The 24,196-nt window shown below is 40.7% G+C and overlaps 1 protein-coding gene across 2 annotated transcripts in view; it reads right to left on the reverse strand.

Annotated features, from left to right (window-relative positions):
- Positions 1-24,196, reverse strand: part of ME1 (malic enzyme 1) — a 205,750-nt gene that overhangs the window by 180,525 nt on the left and 1,029 nt on the right. Inside the window, exon 1 of one of the 2 annotated variants that reach the window (XM_076333149.1) lies at positions 15,053-15,082. The exons of the other annotated variant lie outside the window; for it this stretch is intronic. Coding sequence (XP_076189264.1) covers positions 15,053-15,067 — 15 coding nt within the window. The 5' untranslated portion in view covers positions 15,068-15,082. Of the gene's footprint in view, positions 1-15,052; positions 15,083-24,196 lie in introns of those variants that run through there. 2 annotated transcript variants of the gene reach the window in all.

Below are 24,196 nucleotides of genomic sequence, written 5' to 3' on the forward strand. Positions count from 1 at the left end.
ACATTTTCATTTTAGAAAATGACTAAGAGGTTCTAATAAATGCTTCCTCTTCTAACTGCATCATTTTCTGGACAGAATCTAGCAGTTAATTTGTTTCTCTGTTCAAAAGAAAGCATAATAAATATCTGCTAATATACTGGCAGCTTTTCTGTGTTTACTTGAACCAAACTTTTTCATTTTAAGACCATTTTTTGTAGTAGCATTTACTGGTTTTCCATGGGAAACTTTTAGTTGAGATTATGAAAGGTGGGAAGATTAATCTAACCTCATTTTCTCTAATGAACAACCTTATTTTATCCATGATTTAATGTGAATGACTAATGGCTGAAAGATAGTCATCTCTTTTTCTTTGGACTGTCCTAAACACAGTTAATACTGCTTCTAAGTTAGATCATAGAAATATTTATAGCACCAATGCGACTTTTTTGTTTCAGCATAGCACTGATAATTAGAGACAGACAAATATTTTTTTTCTTACTATTTCTAGTGTGTTTACTCATCTTACACTATTTGGCAATTTAGAAACTAAATCTGAAGTCCAACCTTTTCAAGAAAGACATTGCCGGAGGGATTTTTTAGGTCAATTCTCACCCTTGGACAGTTCTTACTAAAAAAAGAAACACAAAAAAAAAAGCCAGTAGACATTGCAGCAACATTAAAGTACACTGATTCTAAGAGGATCATCAAACCCACAAATACTCTGTTGTTAAACAGCCTGATTTTTCACAGTTCAACAATAATTCCCTACAGTATCTGTTAATTGATTAATATATTTCTAAAGTATGCTAAAGAGATGAATTCCAGAAGGGATCATTTTCATCCACATACAGAAAAGTAATTCAGAATAAAAATATTTTCTTTTTTTTTTTTTTTTAACACTACAGATGGTAAGACGTTTCAGCAATGGGGAGGAGAGAGAGAACCCTCTCTCTCACATTGTTTCAGCTTGAGCTCTGCAAATACCAAGACCTGGAGGACCTCTATGCACGCTCTTGTCCAACATTGGACCAGTCCGCATTCAGCCAACAAGAGACAGTTGTGTCAGGCTGGATCACGTGGAGGAAGTCACAAACTCTAGCCAAGTAGTTATGTGAGCAGCAGCCCTGACGTACGTGCCAGCAGAAGAATGCTTTTGGTAGATCAGTTCATGTTGCCTGAGACAGTAGCAAAGCTATGCTGACAAGAAGCTTCCTCCTTCAGGCATACATCCCTTTTCCATGAGAGGGCTCTGCCGACACGGCTGCATCAGCCGAGGCTCTGTTGCAGCCCTCCACAAAATCACCGCCGATCCCTCCCCGAGAGAGCCTTCAAGAGCAATTCTTCACATCATTGCCATTAAAAAAAAAAAGTATGTCTGGTTAAACAGTTTTGGTCTGTGTAGATTGTTTCTGCGGAACAGCATGTGCAAGCAGCCCTTTGAACACATACACACACAGAAAACTGCTTCAGTCTGGTTACTCATTTGTAACAAGATTTGTACCAAATGAAATGGAAACTAATACATAACCCTGGTTAATGCAGTACCATGACTGAAATTAAAAGCCTTGTTATTCTCCTTGCTGAGGGAGAGCAGATAGCGAGGTCACACAGGTCATTTCTGAAGCAGGGAACGGGAAACGGGTCATCAGTCAGGATACTTTCCAAGTAGAACATATTTACAAAACCTGAAGCGTTCCAGCTCCTTGAGTAAGGTGATTCTTGCATGCACTTCATCAACTTTCTCTTGTAGAAATACAAGAGAAAACATAACTACTCTTGCAATAAGAAAACTTTCTGGAACCCTTTCAGGCTGTGACACATTAAGAATGCTGAAGTACACGATTCATATTCTGCCTTGGTTTTGACATCTACTTCAAAACCCCTATCCAGACCTGCTCTGTATCCTACAAATGAACCTTTTTAATTTTGTCAAGGATTACTGTCTAGCCATCAGAAAGATTTACATAACCATCCAAAAACAAATTTCCAAGTGATACTCCTATATAGGATTTTTTAACTCTAGAAGAAGTTTTCTGCTAGGTACGCACACATCAGTGAAACAAAATAAAAATCAGGGGCTACATCATGGATATTAATGAATACAAATACTATCACATGTTCTTTCCAATACTTTCTAGGAGAATTCATGGAAAAGCTGGCCTGCGGATGGTCTCACAGGCTATCAGAAGATGCTTTACCTAAAAAGCTGGTTCTTTGTTCCTCATTTCCAAATTGTGATAAAACAAGCTTTAATGATCCTCCCTCTATTAATTTGTTGTATGGGTTTTGTGCCTTGAATGAATATGCAGCAAAATGTATAAATGGGAGGAGCTGCAAACATTTTTCAAAGCAAATGGAGTTTGGGAATTTAAATGACATATGCGCCTGCCAGCATGAGGAGCTGCAGACAGACTAGCATCCTGGCAGCAGGTCAGCAATGGGTGAGTGAGGCTGGGAGAATCTCCCCCATTTGAACTCTAGTTCAGATGCAACTTTTTGCATCTTAATCAGCGCTAAGCAATAGTGAGAGGACCTTCTAACAAGATACTACTAGCTTAACAGCATGAAGGCAGTCAGCTAAATTATTCTTTTTAATATCTCATATAAAATAGTACTTTATTAAGACATTACACAGGAAGAATGCAGTAGCCATCCAACAGTAGTAACAGCCACAGGAATTTCAGCATTAGGCTTTGTTACTATATGTTACTGTATGTACTTCTACTTTGTTTTTTTCCTTCCAAATATGGTTGGAGTAAACACACAAAAACACACTGACCCAAAGACTATCCATCCAAAGTGATTAGATAAGAGCCAAGGAAAGGAAGCTGAAAATATGCTTGCTAAGGGTTTAATACACATAGCATACAAAAACTTTTGTCAGGAAGGAAAGAGAAGACAACAGCCAGCTCTGCTTTTCTTGAAGCTGGGAAGAAATACAGGAGGGATTGCTGGCACCACCGATCTCTAAACCAGTTCTAGATCTTCAGGATTCAATGTAACTATGCATTGAACCACACAATTTTTAGAACGTTAGGTAAATTGAGCACAGTGTAAATATTTTCATCAGTCTGACTCGGAGCGCAAAACTTTTTGATGACTCTTAAGAACTCGACCCTGTCTTTGCATCCACACAGACAGAATAAGCGCTGCTCCCAACAGAGAAGGTTTTCCCTAAGCTATTTCTATGTGTAAGTGGAAAGACACAAAAGCATGTCACACATAGGAAGGTCTACATGTCATTTTTTTCCCTCTTTCGCTATTACATTCTATAAATAACATATTTCTACCTGAATACACATTTCAGAGGCAGGGAAATGACAGGACACTCCTAGGAAAGTGCTGCCTGCATTTTAGTACATGTCTAATCTCACTGTTCTTACTTATTTATAGGTGAAATTCTCTCATTTTTTTATTATGAGAAGGATGGTTGCTCAAGTGGAAAAAAACAAAAACAACAGTAAATCAGCACTAACCTTGAGCCCCAGCAACTTCATATATTGGGTCTGATAAGCAAGTGAAATTCTCATAAAGGCTATTGTCTTCTCTTGCATGGATTTAAAGCATAGCATACATCTATATACATTTAAAACACCCTGTGAAACATTTTTACTGCACTAAAAGCTGATGGGACCTATAGAAGTGCTTAAGCCCAGACAATTAAAGGTTTTGAATCCCTCATTTCTTAATGATATATATTAGGTGCACACACATTAGGTTTTTTGTTTGAATGGGATGCAGGCTTTTGAATCAAGTTTCCTGATTGTCACCGCTCACTGTATTTGGCTCATATTGTGGAACAGTCTCAGAGCACTTGAAGTGAATTCTTTTTGGATAAAAAGTAATTAGAAGTTATGTTCCAGGAGTTCACCTAATATGCCTGAGCTGTAAGCAGGCATTCAGTCCATAGGATCAGACTACGGTTAGTCCAAAAGTAAAAAAAAAAAAAAACAAACCACAAACCAACCAAATCTCCTGCTCCCTACCCAAAGAAACAAAACAACAACAACGAAAAAATTAAAATCCAGATCAAAAAAACTAAAAAGAAATATAAAAAAAAAAATCCACCTCCCCAAAAAAAAATTAAAATAAATTTTTAAATAGCACCAAGCCTCAGACTCTCCTAAAAAAATCCTTGACACTGTATACTGTGGGCATCTGGTCTACAGATCAACACTATTTGCTATTGAAGACAGAGGCCATAAAGGGCAGAGCATTTACTACTTGCATACAGTTTGCAAATCTATATACGTAAGCACATTAATTAAGATGTAAGAGATTGGTGTGGAAAGTATTCTAACATGAGCACGGGTACTGCAAGTGCTCTGTTTTTCTCTTCAACAGAATACAAAAGAGAAAAACGTCACATTCTTTTTTATGGTGTACTTGTTATATTTCCACTGACACGTTAACATAAGCAAGAATAATATGATTAAATTATTCTGAATTGTGCAGTCATAAAGAATTACACATGACTCAGAACAACCGCAAATTGAAAAAAACAGCCTACAATTCCAAGAGGAGAAACAGCAGCAGATTTTTGCTTTCTCCCTAAAAAGAGGTTCCTGGTCAGTGGAGATTCTGTCTCACCAAGATGTTTTGCACTATTTCTACTCCATTATCATTGATTAGGTCAAGTGCAGCCCCAATATGTCGTCTTTATCGTTAGCCGAACTTTATGGTTTATTCTTATCTCTTGTAAGCTCCATAGCTAGTGTAGCTCCAGGAGATGAGTTTCTTCTCCAGTAGCCGAGATGAGTGAGCCTGTAGAGCTCCAGCCTGTTTGAGCAGGCTAAGACCACAACAAGGAATGTGGTCAGTTAGCTAGTCAAATCCACTGAGGCCACTTTAAACCTTATTTGAAGTAGATGGCACATTCAGCAAGGTTTCAGTGCAACTGGGCAAGCTTTTCTCAGGAACCCAAAGGTAGAAGCACACAGGCATCCCCATTTCCTCCTGTAAGTTATGGGTCCACCAGACTCCATTTGATCTGGTTTTATTCCATTCACACACATAGCAGTATTCTGAAGTTGTCCCTGCTTTGAGCAAAAAGCTGGACCAGATAAGCTCCCAGGGGTCCCTTCCAACCTAAATTATTCTGTGATCCTGGGTCTCAGTTTCCAGGCTACTATTAGGGCATCCAGAAACCACCGAGAATCCAAACAAACCTCAAAGCTGTAAAACAACTTGAAGAAAGGTAACTGGCATGGGAACAGCTGACAGCTGAAAATGGACAGGAGAAAAAAGGAGAACAAGAGATTCCAAAAATCAGAGACAGAAATCTAGCAAGATGAATATGAATTGCCCCCTTTTCCAGGTGAGAGAAATCAGTTATGAAAGCAAGACAGTCCATCCTTTCTATCTGGCTTGAACTCTCAACTACAGCAACCTATCTGTAAGTAGCTAGCCAGCAGTTTCAAGTTGCCTTTGCTAGCTTTCATATTAGTGTACTTAGTAACAGAGGTAGGACCTACTTTAACAATTCATAGAATCATAGAATCATTTGGGTTGGAAGGGACCTCTAAAGGTCATCTAGTCCAACCCCCCTGCCGTGGGCAGGGACATCTTCAACTAGATCACGTTGCTCAGAGCCCCGTCCAACCTGACCTTGAAGGTTTCCAGGGATGGGGCATCCACCACCTCTCTGGGCAACCTGGGCCAGTCTTTCACCACCCTCAGTGTAAAAAATGTCTTCCTTCTATCTAGTCTCAATCTACCCCCCTTTAGTTTAAAGCCATTCCCCCTTGTCCCGTCGCAACAGGCCCTGCTAAAAAGTTTGCCCCCATCTTTCTTATAAGCCCCCTTTAAGTACTGATAGGCTGCAAGAAGGTCTCCCCAAAGCCTTCTCTTCTCTAGGCTGAACAACCCCAACTCTCTCAGCCTTTCTTCACAGGAGAGGTGTTCCATCCCCCTGATCATTTTCGTGGCCCTCTTCTGGACCCGCTCCAACAGGTCTGTGTCTTTCTTATGCTGAGGGCTCCAGAGCTGGGCGCAGTACTCCCGGTGGGGTCTCACCAGAGCAGAGTAGAGGGGCAGAATCACCTCCCTCGACCTGCTGGCCACGCTTCTTTTGGTGCAGCCCAGGACATGATCAGCCTTCTGGGCTGTGAGCGCACATTGCTGGCTCATGTCCAGCTTTTCATCCACCAGTACGCCCAATTCACTTAACTGGAGCAGACAGCAGCTTGAAGCAGTTGGTGTGGAAGCTTTTCAAACCTTTCATTTATATGTCTCCTCTGCAGCACACTTGGACTGTGGTGTGCAGTTTAATTTCCATGCACCAAAACCTCTGAGAGATCTAAATGAGCTGAGGAAAGTGAAAACAACCAGGGAGGCGGAAATCGTCACAGCTGATTTGCTATGTTGACCCAGCCAGAAGGTTTTCAACCTGAGAATTAAATTTGTTTAGTGATGATGGGATTGTCCACTTAGTAGTTATTAGGAGAATTCTTTTAAATCAGTATTAACCATTTTGCTTCAGAAACAGCCCCAGATAACCTTCTCTCAGGCCAGAGCAGGATGGGATGAGAACTACAGAGTTCTGCTAGACCTTTTCCCTGCAAGAGCTACTTACGCAAACAGAATGAAGCTCTAAAGAGGAAGCGCTGCCTTGGGTTTGCCTGAATAAATAGTTGCACTGTATTTCCTTTACAGAAGTGCTGATAGCTCTTTGAAAATTCCACAGATAGCAGCAGAGGAACCAGAGACACAATAGCTTCTCTTTTTTTATAGTATTCCAAACTTGTACAATATTGCCAAGAGACTTGTATTCAACAGAATTTACGAGTTTGACAAAGAGGTCATGCACATGTGCTACGTGTATGCAGTATTTCTTCCTCCTCCTGCTATTTATATAGGGAGAATATAAATGTTTAGCTGAATAACTGAAATCTCTGACTGCAGTAGATACCAACAACAGTAACCAAGTATCAGGCTGACAAACTGTCCTTGTTCCTTGAGTACCTACAATGTAAGTCCCCAGATCACAGACCCCTGTTCTTACAGAAGACTTTAATCTCCTTAACCTCTGCTGGAAGAGCAACATGACAGGACACAAACCATCCAGGAGATTACTGGAGAGTGTCAGGGATGACACAGGAGATACTACTGGGTGAGCCAGCCAGGGGTGATGCAGAGCTCGATCGGCTCTTCGCAAATAAGAAAGACCTGACAGGATACAATAATCAATGCCAGCCTTGGGTGAAGTGACCATGGCCTAGTACAGTTCAAGATCAGAAGATTGAGGAAGACAAGTAGGATATTACAGACTGGACTTAAGCCAAGGGTAAATCATCCCTGATCAACCTGACTGCCTTCTATGGTAAAATGACTGGATTTATGGACAAGGGGAGACAGAAGATGTCATTTATCTCACCTTAAGCAAGGCTTTCAAAATTGGCTCCCAAAAAATCCTTGTACCCAAGATGGGATATTACAGTCTAGATGGGTAAAAAACTGTTGTTGGATGATGGGGCTCAGAAGGAAACAGTTAACGGGTTATACTCCACCTGCAGGCCAGTAACAAGTAGAGTGCTGCAGGAGTCTGTAATGGGACCTGTCCTGTTTAGCATCTTTATCAATGACCTGGAGAAGGCAATGGAGCGTACTCTCATCAGGTTTGCAGATGACACCAAATAGGGGCGACTGTGAATACACCCAAGAGCAGGGCTGCCATCCAAAGGAACTTAGTCTGGAGGAATGGGCTGACAAGAACAGTATGACATTCAACAAGGACAAATGCAAACTGCTGCAACCTGGAAAGGAAACAATACAGGCTGCAACGATCCAGGATGGCGACAGACTGACTGGCTGAGGTCAGTCTGTTGAAAAGGACCTGATGGATGGCAAGCTGAGCAGAGGCCACCAGTGTGCACAGGCAACAAAGGCAACCAACAGTATCCTGGGCTATATTAGCAAGAGCATAGCATACTAACAGGAGCATAGATTGAGGGAAATTATCGTATCACTTTACTTGGCATTCACGAGACTGCATCTACGATAGAGTCCAACTTCGGGTCCCCAATACAAGAAAGACACCAATAAACTGGAGCAAGTTCAGTAAAGGGCCATCAGGGGCTAAAGCATATCCCCTATTAGGAAACTGAGCTTGTTCAGCCTGGAGAAGGGAAGGCGCTGCAGGGACCTAATAGCAGCCTTCCAGCACCTATGATGAGGCTATCAAGAAGACAGAGCCAGGCTCTCCACCGCAGTACACGGCAGGAGGGCAAGAGACAACAGGCATAAGACGAAACAAGAGAAGCTCAGACTGGATATAAGGAAAAAAAATTTCCCCGTGAGCCCAGTCAAACACATACACAGGTTGCCCAGAGAAGCTGTACAGTCTCCATCCTTAGAGGTTTTCAAGATCTGACAGGATACGGCCCTGAGCAACCAGTTCTCACTCTGTATCTGACCCTGCTTTGAGCAGGAGGTTGGACTAGAGACCTCCTGAGGTCCCTTCCGACAGAAATTACCTTATGGTTTTATAATAATATTTCACTCACATTCCCCGTGATGATATTATAAGCTCCTTCTACTAAGTAGCATTCAGACAGTGATCTTCATAGTTTTAGTAAAAAAGGATCATTTCAAGAAGCATCGCAGTTTTTAGCACCAGACACTGGAAATAAATAACTTCATGGTGAGGAATGCCAGGTACTTTCATTTCAATTGGTTCATATTATCATCGTTGATGATGTTACTCTGAGTCAGGCAGAGGAAAAAAATGAATACACACTCACGTTGGTTTCACACATCTGCGTAAGCCAGCTGAATCTCAGCCAAAGTATTAGAAAGGCTTGTTGAGATAGGCCAATTGCAGTTTAATAAACATACACAAAAAAAATTGTTCCCCAAAATTAAACTAACATGCTTCAACAAAACTGACAAGACAGCTAAAATGTCAGACCACAGAGTAAATCAGTTAGATTAAGTCACAGAAAAGGCTTATAAAAATACTCTCTTTGCAAGTTCCTTAGCATGGAAAACTACAGGAGGGGGAGTAATTTTGTTTAGAAGGTATTCTTTTAAAACCCAGGACATGCTGTTGTGATTACTTCAAATACTTCAGTCCCATATGCTGCATCTGACAAAACCACTCAATCATTAACTTGCATTTTCCTTTAACTACTCATTTCAAGGCAGACAGTGGAATAGCAGCATATATGATCTAGAGAGGCTCAGGCTCCCTTCACACCATGACTCAAAAGAAGAGTTTCTAGCCTGAACAGGTTCTGCTCCTGCAAACATGTACTTGGTGTTGCAAACAGAAATTCATTTGCCTACAACAACATACATTGTCAAGTGAAGAAAGGACAGGACAGGTAGGGAAAATTCCTGTTCGAGTCATACCACCTTCAACCCAAGCTGGGTTTCTCACAGTGCTAGTACTTGGATTCCAACACCCACAGCACCAAAATGAGATTAATGAGGGGTTCTTTTGTTATTGTTACTATTAATGCGATTTGCTGTGGATAACAGATTCACAGAAGGCAGAGCAGATTCACCATAACAGATCCAGCTTCAGTTTTCTACAGCTGTATGTCTAACTACTGCATTATTGCTCTGCTCTCCACATAGCAGCTTCGCCTACGTAAAGTAATGAAGTGTAAGAAAGAAGCAAGTACAAAATAAATGGGGCTTTTATGCTTGTGCCACATTTCCTCATAGTATCTGAAACATTATTTCTATGTATTTAAGTAAATAGATGAGTGTAAGTATTTTCAGGGCCAAAAAATGCTTATCATTGTACACTTTGACAGTTGCACTGCTGGCAATTTGGAGCACAGCCAGACAAGCATTACTTTTCTCCAGCTACTTATATAATTAAGTATTTTCAGGATTAGGTTCACAGATACTAGTTCATCATGTAGGCTTTCTGGTCACTGATGAAATTCCATACTAGAAAACAGGAATCTCTTTTGAAATAACAAATTATTACAAAATATGGGAGGATTAAGATATAATTCAATAGTTTGACATGAAAATAGATTCATTTTGCTAATTGTTAAACCTTCATCGAGTTATCTTTCAAAGAAAATCTTATTTTGCTGGGTATTTACACTACAAAAGCGTAATTTCTAAGAATTTAATAAATATGCATATGTAAAGAAAATGTATGCAGCTCCTTCTGTTTAGAGGACATACATGTCCATTGTTTTTAGCATATTTTAGAAAAGAAAAGAAAAATTTTAAAAAGGTATCTTTGAGGGCAACAGTCAGCTCCACTACACAAGGTACGGCAGGAGTTTTATTCAGCCTTTAGACATTTTCTGTGCAGGACATTCTCTAGGGAATCAACATCAGAATCCTAAGTGTGGGAAAAGAGTTTATTTCAAATTTGTATCACCTTTGCCTATCCAATAGCTAGCAAAGTCTTCAGATAGCTAAATATACCCTTAGAAAGTCAGCCTTCATTCACATCATCACATGAATTTAAGTCCTGCAGACATGAATTCTATCTTCTTGAAGAAATGAAGTTTCACTGAGTTAAAAACTACCGAGTAGCAGTTAGCTGAAGGTTGAAATACCTTTTCTTGCAGGAACTATTGACCTGAGCTTCCTCAGGCATTCAGCTGATAAATACTGAACACTTTCTCACCTCTTCTCCCCACTCAGCTGGAATGGATGCAACTCTTACCAATGCTGTCCAGGACCAAGAGGCTTAGAGGAGGCAGCCAACGGTCAGCTACCACCTCATCTAATTGGAACTAATCTGCAGGTAGCACAGCATGGCTTGAAGCCAGGAGCAGGTATAGCTACACAGATGGATGATTTCTTCCTGCCTATTTAGATCTTCCTTATCCCCCCAGCATTCAGCACTGACCATGATTTGCACTCCTGCCTAATGGATTTTCATGGATCTAGGAAACTGTACATGCAGGAGACTGCACGTGCACCAATACCCCCTCTACTTGTAATTGCAATACGGCAGAAGGTAGAAGGACATGGACAAAACATGTCAGGACGATGTAGATTAGACATGGGTCTACTTGGATGTGACTTCAAAAGAAATAGCAGCCTGCTGACTGATTACTGCAAAAAATAGAAGATGATTCCCCCCACCAGGGAAAGAAAATTGTAAATAGAAACTAGATTATAGCAGTACAAATACAAAATAGCAAAACATTATCTAAAAAGACTAATTATATAAGACCAAGTACTTTATACTAGTTTTCATCCTCAAAATTTCTCAAACACTGCTTGCCTTTTCCGATGAGAAAACTAAATGACTAAGATTTAATAATCACAAGTGCATGACCTAGTTTCCAGTCCAGTGCCCAATATACTACAATATTTTGTCTCTCTTGCTGAAGTAGAGCTCACTAATTAAAGGGGGAAAAAATGTGCGTACTCATACTCATTACATAGTTCTGAAGCAAGACAAAGAAAGCTTCAGTCATACGTTTAAAGATTTGTGAAGTGTACCTCAAAGCAAACCAGAAAGGGTGTCTGTTACACACCCTGTTTAAATTGCTAGTGGAACATTATGACAACTAAACTGTACTTTCCTATATTCATCTGTTTTTCTTACCTGTGTTTTACCCACTACATCCTTACTGCAGAATAAAGTTAGAGGACTCGGTAACTACAGAACCAGAAGAAAGTTATTTCTTGCCATAAACTACACAGAAGTAGTTTAGGAAATAACGTTAGTTTGAAGGGTGTGTTTCTTTAGCCTACAGATTTATTTTTTTTCCCCCTAAGAATTACACCTCAGAAGGAAGCGCTCGCTTTTTATTTTCTGCTTTGAGTTTATCCATGTACTCCAAGAAGCATGAGAGCTCGGTAGCTCAAACAGCCTGGCAGCAGAGCAGAGGCTCCAGTTTCACGCAGACTCCTGACCTGGAACACTTTTGCTCTTCTGGCAAATGCAAGGCCAGGGGCTACGAGACAGAGCCGGACCGGTTATGTTTCCCCAGGTAAGATGCAAAGTGAGATGTTCTACTTTTCCTGAGCTTAGATAAAGTGTTACTTTCAAGCAGCTGCTGAGGGCATGTGGTGAAAGCCACCTTCGATGCAGAAAAAAAGCAGTACAGTGAGTAAGACACCTTTTCTGATACCTGTTTATACAGACTCAACTACATTTATTTATTTATTCTCACCTACAATCGATCTGTTTAGTTCAACCACTGCAGTGTTCTAAATGTAAGAATTTGTATGCTGTATACAAAGTAAAAAAAAAAAAAAAATCAGAATTATCAAGCTATTTTAAGGACCATTCCTTATTTCTTTACCTGACCCTTGACTGACCTAATAAATAGACAGCCATGCCAAATCTCCTATCACACGAGCAAGAGGAAGGCTTTATCCAGCCTTTGCTTAGAGAAAGCAATGCAATTGGTAAGCCTCATCCTTAGAGAATTTGGCATGAAATCTTGTCTTAACAAAAAGCAACCAACACAAAAAAAGATAAACCACACTGCTTTCATGCTCTCCTAAGACTACAAAAATTGTATGCCTTAAAGACGTAATTTTGTATGCCTTAAAAGACAAACAGCAGATGTCTTCATGTCTAGAACTCTGTTAAAAATTATATTACCTCAAGCTTGTTGTTACACATAACCTATGCATAGAAATAATACACCAAAGTTCATTGACTTCATGAATAGATGCTTATTACACACAAACTCAGTAAATTTTTTCAAAGAACTTCAGTGAATACCCTGTGCAGAGGAAAAGCTTTGAAGCATAGCAGGGAACCAGCTGTCCTTCACCAGGCCTGAAAGCTTTAGATGAAGTCTGTAAAATGACACCTACACTCAGCAGCAACCTGAAAAAACAAGGACTCCAGTGAGAGGAAGGTGGAAAGGGGGCGTCACTGAGCTTCAGAACGCTCCTGGGATAGAGGTGACCTGAAACATCCCAAGACGGAGTTGTGTTGGAATCAGAAGGACAACTGTCCCGCTTGGGCTCCGGACAAGAGCAAGGTAAGAATTTCAGAGAAACCTTGGGAATGAAGATGTCAAGCAGTCACCTAAAACGTTATGATCTGAGGAAGACTGAAAAGCCCGGGCAGAGGGAGGAACAAACTGCTGCAAGATCTCACTCCTGCAGAAGGTGCAAGAGCCTGAATCCCAATCCCCTGGCAGAAGGCTATTCATTCCTCCCCCAGCACTTCCTCCTAGGACGTGACTTTTAACAATGGCTTACGCCTGGGCAAAACCAAAGCTATGTAAACCTATGGACTTTAAGGAATTACTGCTACAGCACAAAATCAAGAGTTTGAAATGTATTTTCATAATAACTTCCATTTGCCTATAAATAGCAGCAGATAAACTTACCTTTCAATGGTCAGTATCTTGAAATCCAACACGGATTTTATTCCATATATTCATCATGGACTAAAACTGCTGAACAAGTCAGCATTAGGGTTCAATATTCTGTACTTGAAAGAATCTTAAAAAGTTTTTTCAGCTATTAAATTACTCTTCTACTTTAAAGAAACTCAGTTGTAATTTTAACACGTTTAACAATGGCAAAAAGGTCCTACAAAATCTTGAAAAGTCCTTTTTAAGAGTTTTAGAACCATACACTTAATCAGCCATCAGCTGGTGAAGTACTACATTTTAACACCTCACATCTTTAACCTAAGTTTATTAACTAGATAGTATTCTCTTCAGATCTTAAGCAAAGACAGAGTGGAGAAGTGTGGGTGTAAGAAGCAAAGATGCAGGAGCATCATCAATACCTTCAAAAGGCATCTACCTACCAACTAACACAAACAGGCTTCCTCTGCTTCAGGTGCACTGCTCCTGTCCAACCCCTCCAAAAAAAATAGCATACAGGACTTGAAGAGATTCGAGCGAAATCAAACCAACATTAAGCAGACACTGATTTCAACAGAAAGTACACAGTGCCTGCAAGAACTGCCTCCAGGGTGCCCTGTGACCTCCTTCTTCTAAGCCAGGATTTTTGCTTCCTGAATTATGCAACAAATTACATTAGCAAAGTTTAAGCTTTGATAAGACCAACACTTGTTTTCTTATGCATGCAATTCAGGGTTTTTTTTAATTAACTCCTAAAAAAAAAAATCTATACTAAGGAATATGCATAAAATAATTCTCATACAAAATTACTTTAGAGATCTGTTTTTAACAGAAACACATTTAGCTTTCTCCACAGCATTTTGTTTTCTCTGAAATCACCCAAAGATTTGGACTATTTAAAGTCATCTTAATTAATAAAAAAATGAGATACTATAATATTCATCATTTTAGATAAAATCAGACTAGTCTCAGAAAGGTCGGACTAGCCAAAGACATTTATCTTGCACACTGAACGAATATGTCAACATTTCCTTCTAAATGGGCTGCTAGGAATCAAGTTTTAGAAGTCTGTGGAGGTTAAAGGTGCTCATACTCTCCAAGTGACAAAGGGGATTGTTTTTTTCAAAGGATTAATGCACCAGTGCTAATTTCATGCCAGTTTTGCAACAGCTTCTCCTCTTGCACCCCTCTACCATTAATTTACTCTGAGCTTACACTTCTAAAACCAGTATCAGAATCGGGTCCTTAGTCTTTTCTCTAACATCACCCTACACAAATTTATCATCCTTATAAAAGCCATGAGCTTATTTGTGATTATGGTCCAACCTCGATTCCCCATGGCTGTGTATCATGGCAGTCCTGGCTCCTGTAGGTGTCTGTAGTGTGCATCATACTGACAATCCTTTGAGGCAGTTTTAAATTTCCTACTACCTTGCTACATGTCCTGAAATCATGAAAATTAGTCAAAATGATAACCCAACACGTTATAACTATACAGCAATTTTCTTAGTTCTCTGAAAGCGTATCGTTATTCTACTATTGGCTCTAGAAATAAAAAACTGAAATATTTCTAAAATGTAAATTCATGGAGTTTCAATATGCTTGACAGCAATCATTTACTTCTCAATTAAAGATATAATGCTACTTATAAAATTGCTATCGAGGGGGAGAAAGGGGAAGGTACAGAAAAGAGTGACTGACACAGAAGTTCAATTTATGCGGGCTACATAGGGTGAATATTAACAAAAACAATTCAACTATATTTCAACACTCTCTTAAAGCAACTATCAGATGGTTTCCCCTACCTTGCTTGACTTCATCCATGACTTTGATTTTTTTTGAAGATGAACAGACATACAGCACGTTCCACAGAGAGCTTGCACAGTTGCAATTTCAGAACCACAAGTCAATTCATAGCTATTGAGAATAGGACACCCACAATAAGTATCACGTCTTAATATACTGATTGGGTAAGGTAGATTTCTCATGTCTGCAAGCCCTGCTAGGAAGCAGTGCTGCTGACTGTGCACGATACCTTTCTCCATGAATGCTAAGGCAGAATATTCTAGTGTGTCCTGGTTTCGGCAGGGATAGAGTTAATTTCCTTCCTAGTAGCTGGTACAGTGCTGTGTTTTGGATTTAGGGTGAGAACAATGTTGATAACACACCGATGTTTTAGTTGTTGATAGGTAGTGTTTACACTAGTCAAGGACTTTTCAGCTTCCCATGCTCTACCAACTGAGAAGGCGGGAGGTGCACAAGAAGCTGGGAGGGGGCACAGCCAGGACAGCTGACCCAAACTGGCCAAAGGGATATTCCATACCATGTAACGTCACGCTCAGTATATAAAGCTGGGGGAAGAAGAAGGAAGGGGGGGACGTTCGGAGTGATGGCGTTTGTCTTCCCAAGGGCGTGATGGAGCCCTGCTTTCCTGGAGATGGCTGAACACCTGCCTGCCCATGGGAAGTAGTGAACGAATTCCTTGTTTTGCTTTGCTTGTGTGCGCAGCTTTTGCTTTACCTATTAAACTGTCTTTATCTCAACCCACGAGTTTTTCTCACTTTTACCCTTCCGATTCTCTCCCCCATCCCACCGGGGGGGAGTGAGCGAGCGGCTGCGTGGTGCTCAGTTGCCGACTGAGATTAAACCACGACATAGTGTCAAGCCAAATTCATCCTCTGCCTCTGACTAGAAACCATCAGCATCATTATTTAAAGATTTAAATTCCTATGTCAGGTAAAACACTGGAAGCACTGAAGCCTTTGCCTGGTCTCTGACAAGTTAATGCATAGTCTTGCTACTTCTACCTGTCCATTAGGGAGTTTATTCCAAGTCCCACCTATCCCAGTTTTGCAGCCACACGGCTACTGTTTCAAGTTTGTCTGCAGCTTTGCTGTACAAAACTTTGGCTACCGTATATTACAAATTGGTAATCCTACAACATTTTATTGCCTTTTTCCTATAACAGATTTAGCTCCTTGATGTTGTGTTAAACCAAACAATGGAGATAATTACTGTAAAACTATTCCCAGTCATGGGCCTGGCCTGCACTGCCCTGGCACAGAATAAAGAGGAAGCCCCTCCATGAAAGAGAAGGACATTCCAACAAAGCTTAACTAATGGCCTACTATTGTCAAAATGTATTATTGTTTTTAATCATGGCAAAGGAGAGAGTCAGAAAAATTCAGAGAAGATGAAGAGGCCTGGAAGCATCGTCCAGAGCCCCGGCGACATGGCACCTCACCAGCCAGCGCAGGCACACTGCACCAGGTGTTACGACGTCTGGTTTGTGCTAGTAGAGACGTAGCCTCTGCGCCCACTTCTACAGAAGCTAACTCTGTGGATGGTCACAGGGTGTGTTCCCAAAACTGGCACTTTTCCTAGTTATATGATAGCTTTGGATCTCACAAAACCTCCTGCTGAAGACAGACAATCCCTTATGCTCAGAAGCTGTAGGACTGAGCCTTGCTTCAACGATGGCCTCGGTAACTTCACTGGAAAAGTCTTTTAAAAGTAAGTTCACAAATCACCATCTTTTTAACAGAAGATCATGTGTGTATATGAGCATGGTCAAATATAGCACTATTCATTAAATCCAAGGGATTCTTAATTTATACCCATTTCCTGTCTAATTAATTGATGCTTGAAACATCTCAGTGCTACTGTGATATCACAGCAACCACGCAAAAAAAAATACACACAATTCTTCAAATTCAGTTCCATGCACTAAAGCCTTGTTGATAGGCATGTACGTGCATCTCTGGGTCAGAAGTCCACAGGTACTTGTCGCAGTGGGACAGGCTTAACTCAGTGCTGAATGAAGACAATGAATGCATAAAGATGAATGGACCTCCATTACTCCCCAGCTGGCACTTAACAGGTAGCAGGTCCTTCCTGACACTGCACCTGTGCACAGCGAATGGAATTGGTCTGCTCTTCTGTTTTTTTAAAGCATCCCGCCCTGTCCAACATTATCACTAAGGGGGGGAAAAAAAAAAAACAAAAAACCACAAGAGGTTTCAGCACATGTTAAATGTCCCACTCCTATTAATGCTCACAGAAGACAATTTCTTCTTTCTTTGTTTCAGGTATATGGGAGCGAACAGACTACCTTGTGCATCTCATTACACAGGCACAAACCCAACAATGTTCTTAGTTCTATTCCTTTCCCCCCTTTCCATGCTACTCTTCCAGCCACAATGGGCCACAGAGCTCTCAGGCAACCACCGTACATTTGCTTTGGCCAGGGATGCACAAAGGACACCTTACAAGAGCTCTTCAGATTTGCAGGGAGCACAAACCACTTGCTACTGCAGCTGAAATCTCAGAATCACGTCCTCCAGCAAATGGTGCTTTTGACACCTCTTCGAAACAGCTGCTCCACCGTAAAATTCTCTAACATAAACTGGAAAAACCTAATTGAAGGACCTAATTGAAGGGTATTAATACTCTATTTCAGACCTCCATCAGTAACGTATTTAGCACAACAGCAGTGGGCCACTTAGCCATCAGAGCCTGGAACAATGAGACCTTCGGTGTGAAACCCTGCATCAACCCCTGCAGGCCTGGGCTACAGCAGCCACGAGCAAGTCATGCACCGAACGCACGGCTCACCTGCGCAGGCAAGGAAGGAAAGGGAAAGGCATGCCAAAGCAAAGATGGCACATTTTAACTTGGGGTTACGGGTTAATAAGAAACATTGCTGTCACACACATTTCACTTCCTCCTCCCCTCAGAGAGGGAAGCAGGGCTGGGGGAGAGAAGCTTGGACCTGCTACGGCCACAACTTCTTCCTTTTTCAGAGACAGCTCGATGCAAGAGACTGATTCAGCAGAACTGGGTATATAAAGCAAAGAATGCAAAATAAGAACTTCTGTACTCTGAGATATGCTTTCTGTGGAAAACACAAATATTCTCTGCAGTTTATTTTACCTAGACAGAAGTACAATTTCTCAGCGAGCTCTTATCCTACTTATTGTCAGCATCCATCAATAAGATTAAAAAAACAACACCCAAGTTCTGTGGCCAGCATCTTTATAAAACCTAGCGTAGAAAAGCACATTTAACCCATTCTAAATACACAAATCCTGTTTGCAGGGTGCTCTGTGTCAGGATTAATGTTTCTTTTCAAGTAGCATTTATAACCAGTGGGCGTAGGATTCCTCAGTCTGAAGAAAACAGGTCAACTTTGTTTGTGTTCAATTACTGAAGTTCACAAGAAAATTACACAACTGAAAAGTGTTTTTAATGCCTGAAACAGCTTCACAGAAAAACAATTTTAGGTTTCAGCTTCTTGCAACAACTCATACCACTATTCACTTGCTATTACTGCTATATAGCTTACTACATAACTTCTCCTTCATTTTATTTGCTTTTAATTCAAGTCACAGAACTTTGTTCCCAACTCGCTGTCTCAGCACTCTTTTTCATAACTGCAAGCAAAGAACTGGAAGCCAACAGGAAGAAAAGAATATAACACCAACCGCAGCAACTTACCTACTAGGTCAGGAACAAAGTAGTAGGAGGCAATGAACGCTGCAAGCTGTATACATAAAATAGAAGACGGTGGTAAAATAATCTGATTGAAATACTTTGTGCTTTTCCCAAGACTTTTTCCTTATTAATAGTATGCAGGACAAACCTGCCTTGAAGTAAGAAAGGTGGAAAAAAAGCACAGAATTAATTTTTAAAGCCCCTTCACACATACTGTAAATAAAAACACTCATACAAAAAACATCCTGCATCAGAGCTCCTCCCTCCCACCTCAAGAAGGTGATTTCAAGAAGGGAGAACACACTGGCAGTGTGAGAACCTCCTCACCCAGCCCTATGGTACCCACCAGTGAGCCACCGCTGAGCTCACGCCCTTGCCCAAAACCCAAGCGTACAAGGTAGCTGCAGTTCTACCAGTCTGCAACTTACGGTCCTGATTGTTAAAGAGCAAACAGCTCTGGTATGAACCAACCTCACACTTGAAGAACCTCCTATTTTAGGTTGCCGTTCCACAGAACGGCAACTCCAGTGTCAGAGACCCCTGTAATAGATCAAAAATGCAACGCTCGCCAAACACACAGGCAAACTTGATACAAGTTCACTCTAAAAGGTTTCAGACAAAGACCAGATTGATTTGCTTTTTGAGCTAGCACAACCACTACACCATTTACTCTTGTCAAAGACCAGAAAAATAGCATGTGCTTATCCCTATCAAGATCAGAACTGTTCTGCTAGGTGATCCAATGGGGATAAGAACCTGGAAATATTACTGTTAAAAACTACAAAGTTGTAAAGGGCAAAAAGTTTATAGGAAAAAAAGAAGGTAGAAGACAGTGAGAGTGATCAGCAACTATACCCCCACAAAATTTCCCCAAATTACACCTTTACTTTCACATGGAGCTGACCATCTTCCAGTCTAAAAGACACTATCATACCTACTTCCAATTAATATGAAATCATCCCTTCCAATATCAAGTAACCTCCAGAAAACCTATTTTACAAATTAATATAGATACTTCCAATATGCCATTTTAAGGAGTGTTTTCCTCCTCCATCCTCAGCTTCATCCGTTTTCTTCCCAGAATATCTATCTACAGCTAAGGCAAAAGCAACACTCAGTGAGCACTGGCCACTCCAGAGGACCCAGCCAAAGTCCACACAAGTTTAAGATGTGAAAATATGAACATTACCAATGGAAGGAAAAAAAGACTTCTACTGCTTGGTATTTGATAAAGGAATAGATTTATTTAGAGGAGCTTCTTAAATGTTTCTTCTCTTTTACCCATCAGATAGAGAAAATCTCACTGGAATGCTTCTGATTTTTTACTGAGGTCTAGATTTTCCGAGGCCTATTAGAGGGTCACCAACAAATGCCAAAGTTATAAGACCTTTTTTGTATGTCACCGACACCAACCACAGGATTATACTTTCTCAAAATCAAATTTGATTTTAGTGAAGCAACTAGCTGTATACGGAGCAAGTATTTCATGAGCATTCTCCTCCCACTGTCTGAAACGTAGGAGCAAAATGGGAAGTCCATGCTTCTCTCTAGCTCAGATAACGATTTCACATGAATTAGGGGGGAAAAAAAAGTTTACAATTGTTTTTTAGTAAATTAGTATACATAGCATGTGTAATCTGATAAGACAGACAAGCATTCATATCTTAATAACCCCCTAATAACCTGCTCATTCCCTCAGCCTGGAATTGAGCATTCTAAGAAAGTATCATAGAGGCGTCGTTTGCTCTTTTACTCCTCCTGAGGGATCCAGTTTGGCCACTGTCAGAAATAAGACATTGGGATAAATGGACCTTTGGTCTGTTCCAGTATGGTTCTTGTACAGTAAATCCCACAGTGAGTCAATGGACTGACAGCCAACAACTAATGTCACTGCTTAGTTGAGAACCTACTAAGATCCAGGGGCATCACATACAGGAGATGGTAAGGCTAAAACATCAATGCCATTGCAGGTGGGATTGAGGTTGGGAGCTCTCGGATATTCAGCAGCCCCATCAGACAGTCTGTTCTGAAATTCTCCAGTGCTTTAGTGCAACTTGAATAAAGGGAAAGAAGAAAGAGTGACCAACAGTTTACAAGCGCACTACACTCAGCAATGATGACAGCAGTCAGTCAGGGGAGAGGGATTAAAATTAAGCAGCTGGGGAGGGGAGAGAGCCCTCCAGCACTTAGATTTAATAGAATCACTTATTTCCTGCTCACTGAATCACTCTGCAAGAATACAAAAGCAGCCTGGAAGCAAAGCACTCCTCCAATGGCAAAGTTTCTCAATCAGAGAAGTGTTTGGACTTGGCAACTAATACAGGCTATTGGAAAAGTTTGGTACTGAAATACGTGTTTGCATATCTTCACATCAAGATTCTGAAAATAAGCAGCTTATAGGAAACTATGATTTGTTTAAACAATATTAAAAGGTAAAAAACCTAAAGATGAGATGAAAGTTTAGTGTTAAATTATTTGTGTGCTTTAAATTCGCAAACTGAATAAAGCATAAATGAGATTTATAGTAGAAAAAATTACTTTCACACTTCTGTAACTCATCAGCTTAAAGAGCATACAACTCCCAGCCTAAGGTTTCTAATGCAATCTTTTTCACTGAAAAGAAGAGAAACTGTGTTTGTTTTCCTTGTAATTGCTATTTACAATGTGTTTAGTTGCCTGAGGGGAAAAAAAGAAAAACCACCACAATTACCAAAAAGGTTTCAAAGACACTTTTAAACACTATGGACCTAAAATCTCAGACAATAAACTGAATCGTGATTATTGTCCATAAACTTGGACATGTGTCCTCAAGTAATTAAACTCAGTGTGTTACGATACGCTGTTTCTCATGATTTTTGATGCATCACTGCTGCTGAGATGGGGCAAACCGCTCAGTGACCTTGTAAAAGCAGCAACCGTTTCATATGTAGGCAAAATGTTCCAGCATGGAAAAAAAAAAAAGAAACACAAAACCACCACATTTTTATTAAGTTTTTCCGCAGTGAAGGTTGTACATGTTTGTTTGAGTTACTTACAAAGTAAAACAAAAGATTTAAGAACGACATTGCCTAGGGCTTCACCACACTCCAGTGCTTAGCATGTTCTGGCAATTTTGCCATCCAGGTAGAAGTAGGTGTTTACCCTGGCATTCCCTCAGCCCTTTCTCTCACCTCTCGCCAGCCATCAAGGTTGTGATGTATGCACTGACTGTGCAGAAATCCAGCTTTATTGTTGGATGAGTGGGGCACTAAATGGAGATAGGTATTTAAAAAAAAAAAAATCTAGCTCCTGCTTTCTTCTTGTATCTATTTTTAAAGACGTCCAAGTATAAATGGTTCCTGTGAAATTTTCCTTTCAATTTGTCTGAGAAGAGGAATGCATTATTTGAGGATGCAAGCCCCAAGCTTCCACGTATTGCAGCATACTTCAGCTTCACCTGCTTGACAGGCCAGCTGTCTTGGCTTAAGAGACCCCGAAAACATCATTTGTCATATTTTTCTGCAAGTCACTGCTAGATACCACTACTCAGTATTTACAGTCTACTTTTGCCAAGTATATGCAAATAGGACTATTAAAACTGGCACCATATCCAAAAGAAAGTGCTGATACCGAGGAATTGCAGCTCTTAGACAGGGTCCAGGAGACAGCAGAAAGTTCTGGCACTTTGCAGAGCTGCAAACAATCCCTGTACTTTAGAATCATTAAAGGAGGTATTTTATCTACTTCAAATTGAATTATCTGCAATCTGATGCTTGTTTAACAGCCTTGGCAATAGAAAGTGAACTGGGAGTACCATAGAATCATTAAGGTTGGAAAAGACCTCTAAGATCATCGAGTCCAACCGTCGACCCAACACCACCATGCCCACTAAACCATGGCCCTAAGCGCCTCATCTACACGTCTTTTAAATACCTCCAGGGATGGTGACTCAACCACTTCCCTGGGCAGCCTCTTCCAATGTTTAACCACTCTTTCAGTAAAGACATTTTTCCTCACGTCCAATCTAAACCTCCCCTGGCGCAACTTGAGGCCATTTCCTCTCGTCCTATCGCTTCTTACTTGGGAGAAGAGACCGACACCCACCTCACTACCACCTCCTTTCATGTAGTTGTAGAGAGCAATGAGGTCTCCCCTCAGCCTCCTTTTCTCCAGGCTAAACAGTTCCAGTTCCCTCAGCCGCTCCTCAGAAGACTTGTTCTCCAGACCCTTCACCAGCTTCATTGCCCTTCTCTGGACACGCTCCAGCACTTCAACGTCCTTCTTGTAGTGAGGGGCCCAAAACTGAACACAGTATTTGAGGTGCAGCCTCACCAGTGCCGAGTACCAGCTCCCATGCATGCAAGCAGGCCACAAGCTATCAAACTGGCAACTATGTTGGCAGACCTCAACATAATTGATTTTATTGCCCATATACATATATATATTTGGCAATAAAATATATATATATTAGGGTGTGTGTACATATATAGTAGGGTGTAATATATCCACACCCACCAAAAATCACCTGCCTCAGTCAGGAAACTGGCTTACCCATTCTTCACCAGATCAGGACCAGACTCTCCTCACAGGCATAAAGACCCGAGATTTCAGCTGACCTTTTCTAACACCAAACCCTGCATTAGCTGGGTAGATGTGTCTGGTAATGAACTGCTGCTTTTTCCTGCTTCTCCGCTATGTAGTACAGATGTGCTATACCACAGCTGAGGAGGAAGGGAAGAGTAAAAAATAAGCCAGGAAATCAAGCAAGACCCTTCCTCTTTAGCACCTCACCTCCAGGTATGCTGTTCAGAGGCAAGATGTATGATGTTTGAGGGGAAAAAGGTAGCAATGAGCCTGCTTTGTCTCTGAGTGCTCTTTATACAACACGTTTTAGAATAAGTCCTATTTTTTGTTTGGTTGGCTTTCCTGGTTATTCTGAATCAGACTTTTTCCGTGAATACTGCAGCTGCTTAAAAGCAATCCCAAGCAAAACAGCCTCTCATTGGTTTCTTCTTGGGAGTTTTACATTTTGGTTCATTTTCCTTTCACCTGACCTCAGGAGACCTTCTCAGGCCTACACACACACACACAGAGACATAAGACAGCCTCTGAGGCAACTTTGTAGTCAAGCACCAAGACTAATAAAAGTACTATTCATCCAGCTAATATATGGAGTTTTTAATGATGAGTCAACCTATCCAGTAAAACTAGAGACATAGTTTCTGTCAATTTATACAACTCAGCAGTAAGTAAAATGACTGTATACGCATTCTAACGCAGAGGTACAAGTCAGAGCATGAGAGCTAACCGTTAAAAGTAATATGCAAGAACAAAGCTGGGGCTAAGAACTTATCATCTACCTTTGACTTTACCTGTTTTTCATGTTGGCAGCAAATCCAGGGCCTGTCACGCCAATAAAGTATTTTACTATCTGAACTTTGCATCTTTATCAGAGCTGTGGAAACACCTACTTAACT

The sequence above is a fragment of the Aptenodytes patagonicus genome, chromosome 3 (genome assembly GCF_965638725.1).
Source record: "Aptenodytes patagonicus chromosome 3, bAptPat1.pri.cur, whole genome shotgun sequence".
Lineage (NCBI taxonomy): Eukaryota > Metazoa > Chordata > Aves > Sphenisciformes > Spheniscidae > Aptenodytes > Aptenodytes patagonicus.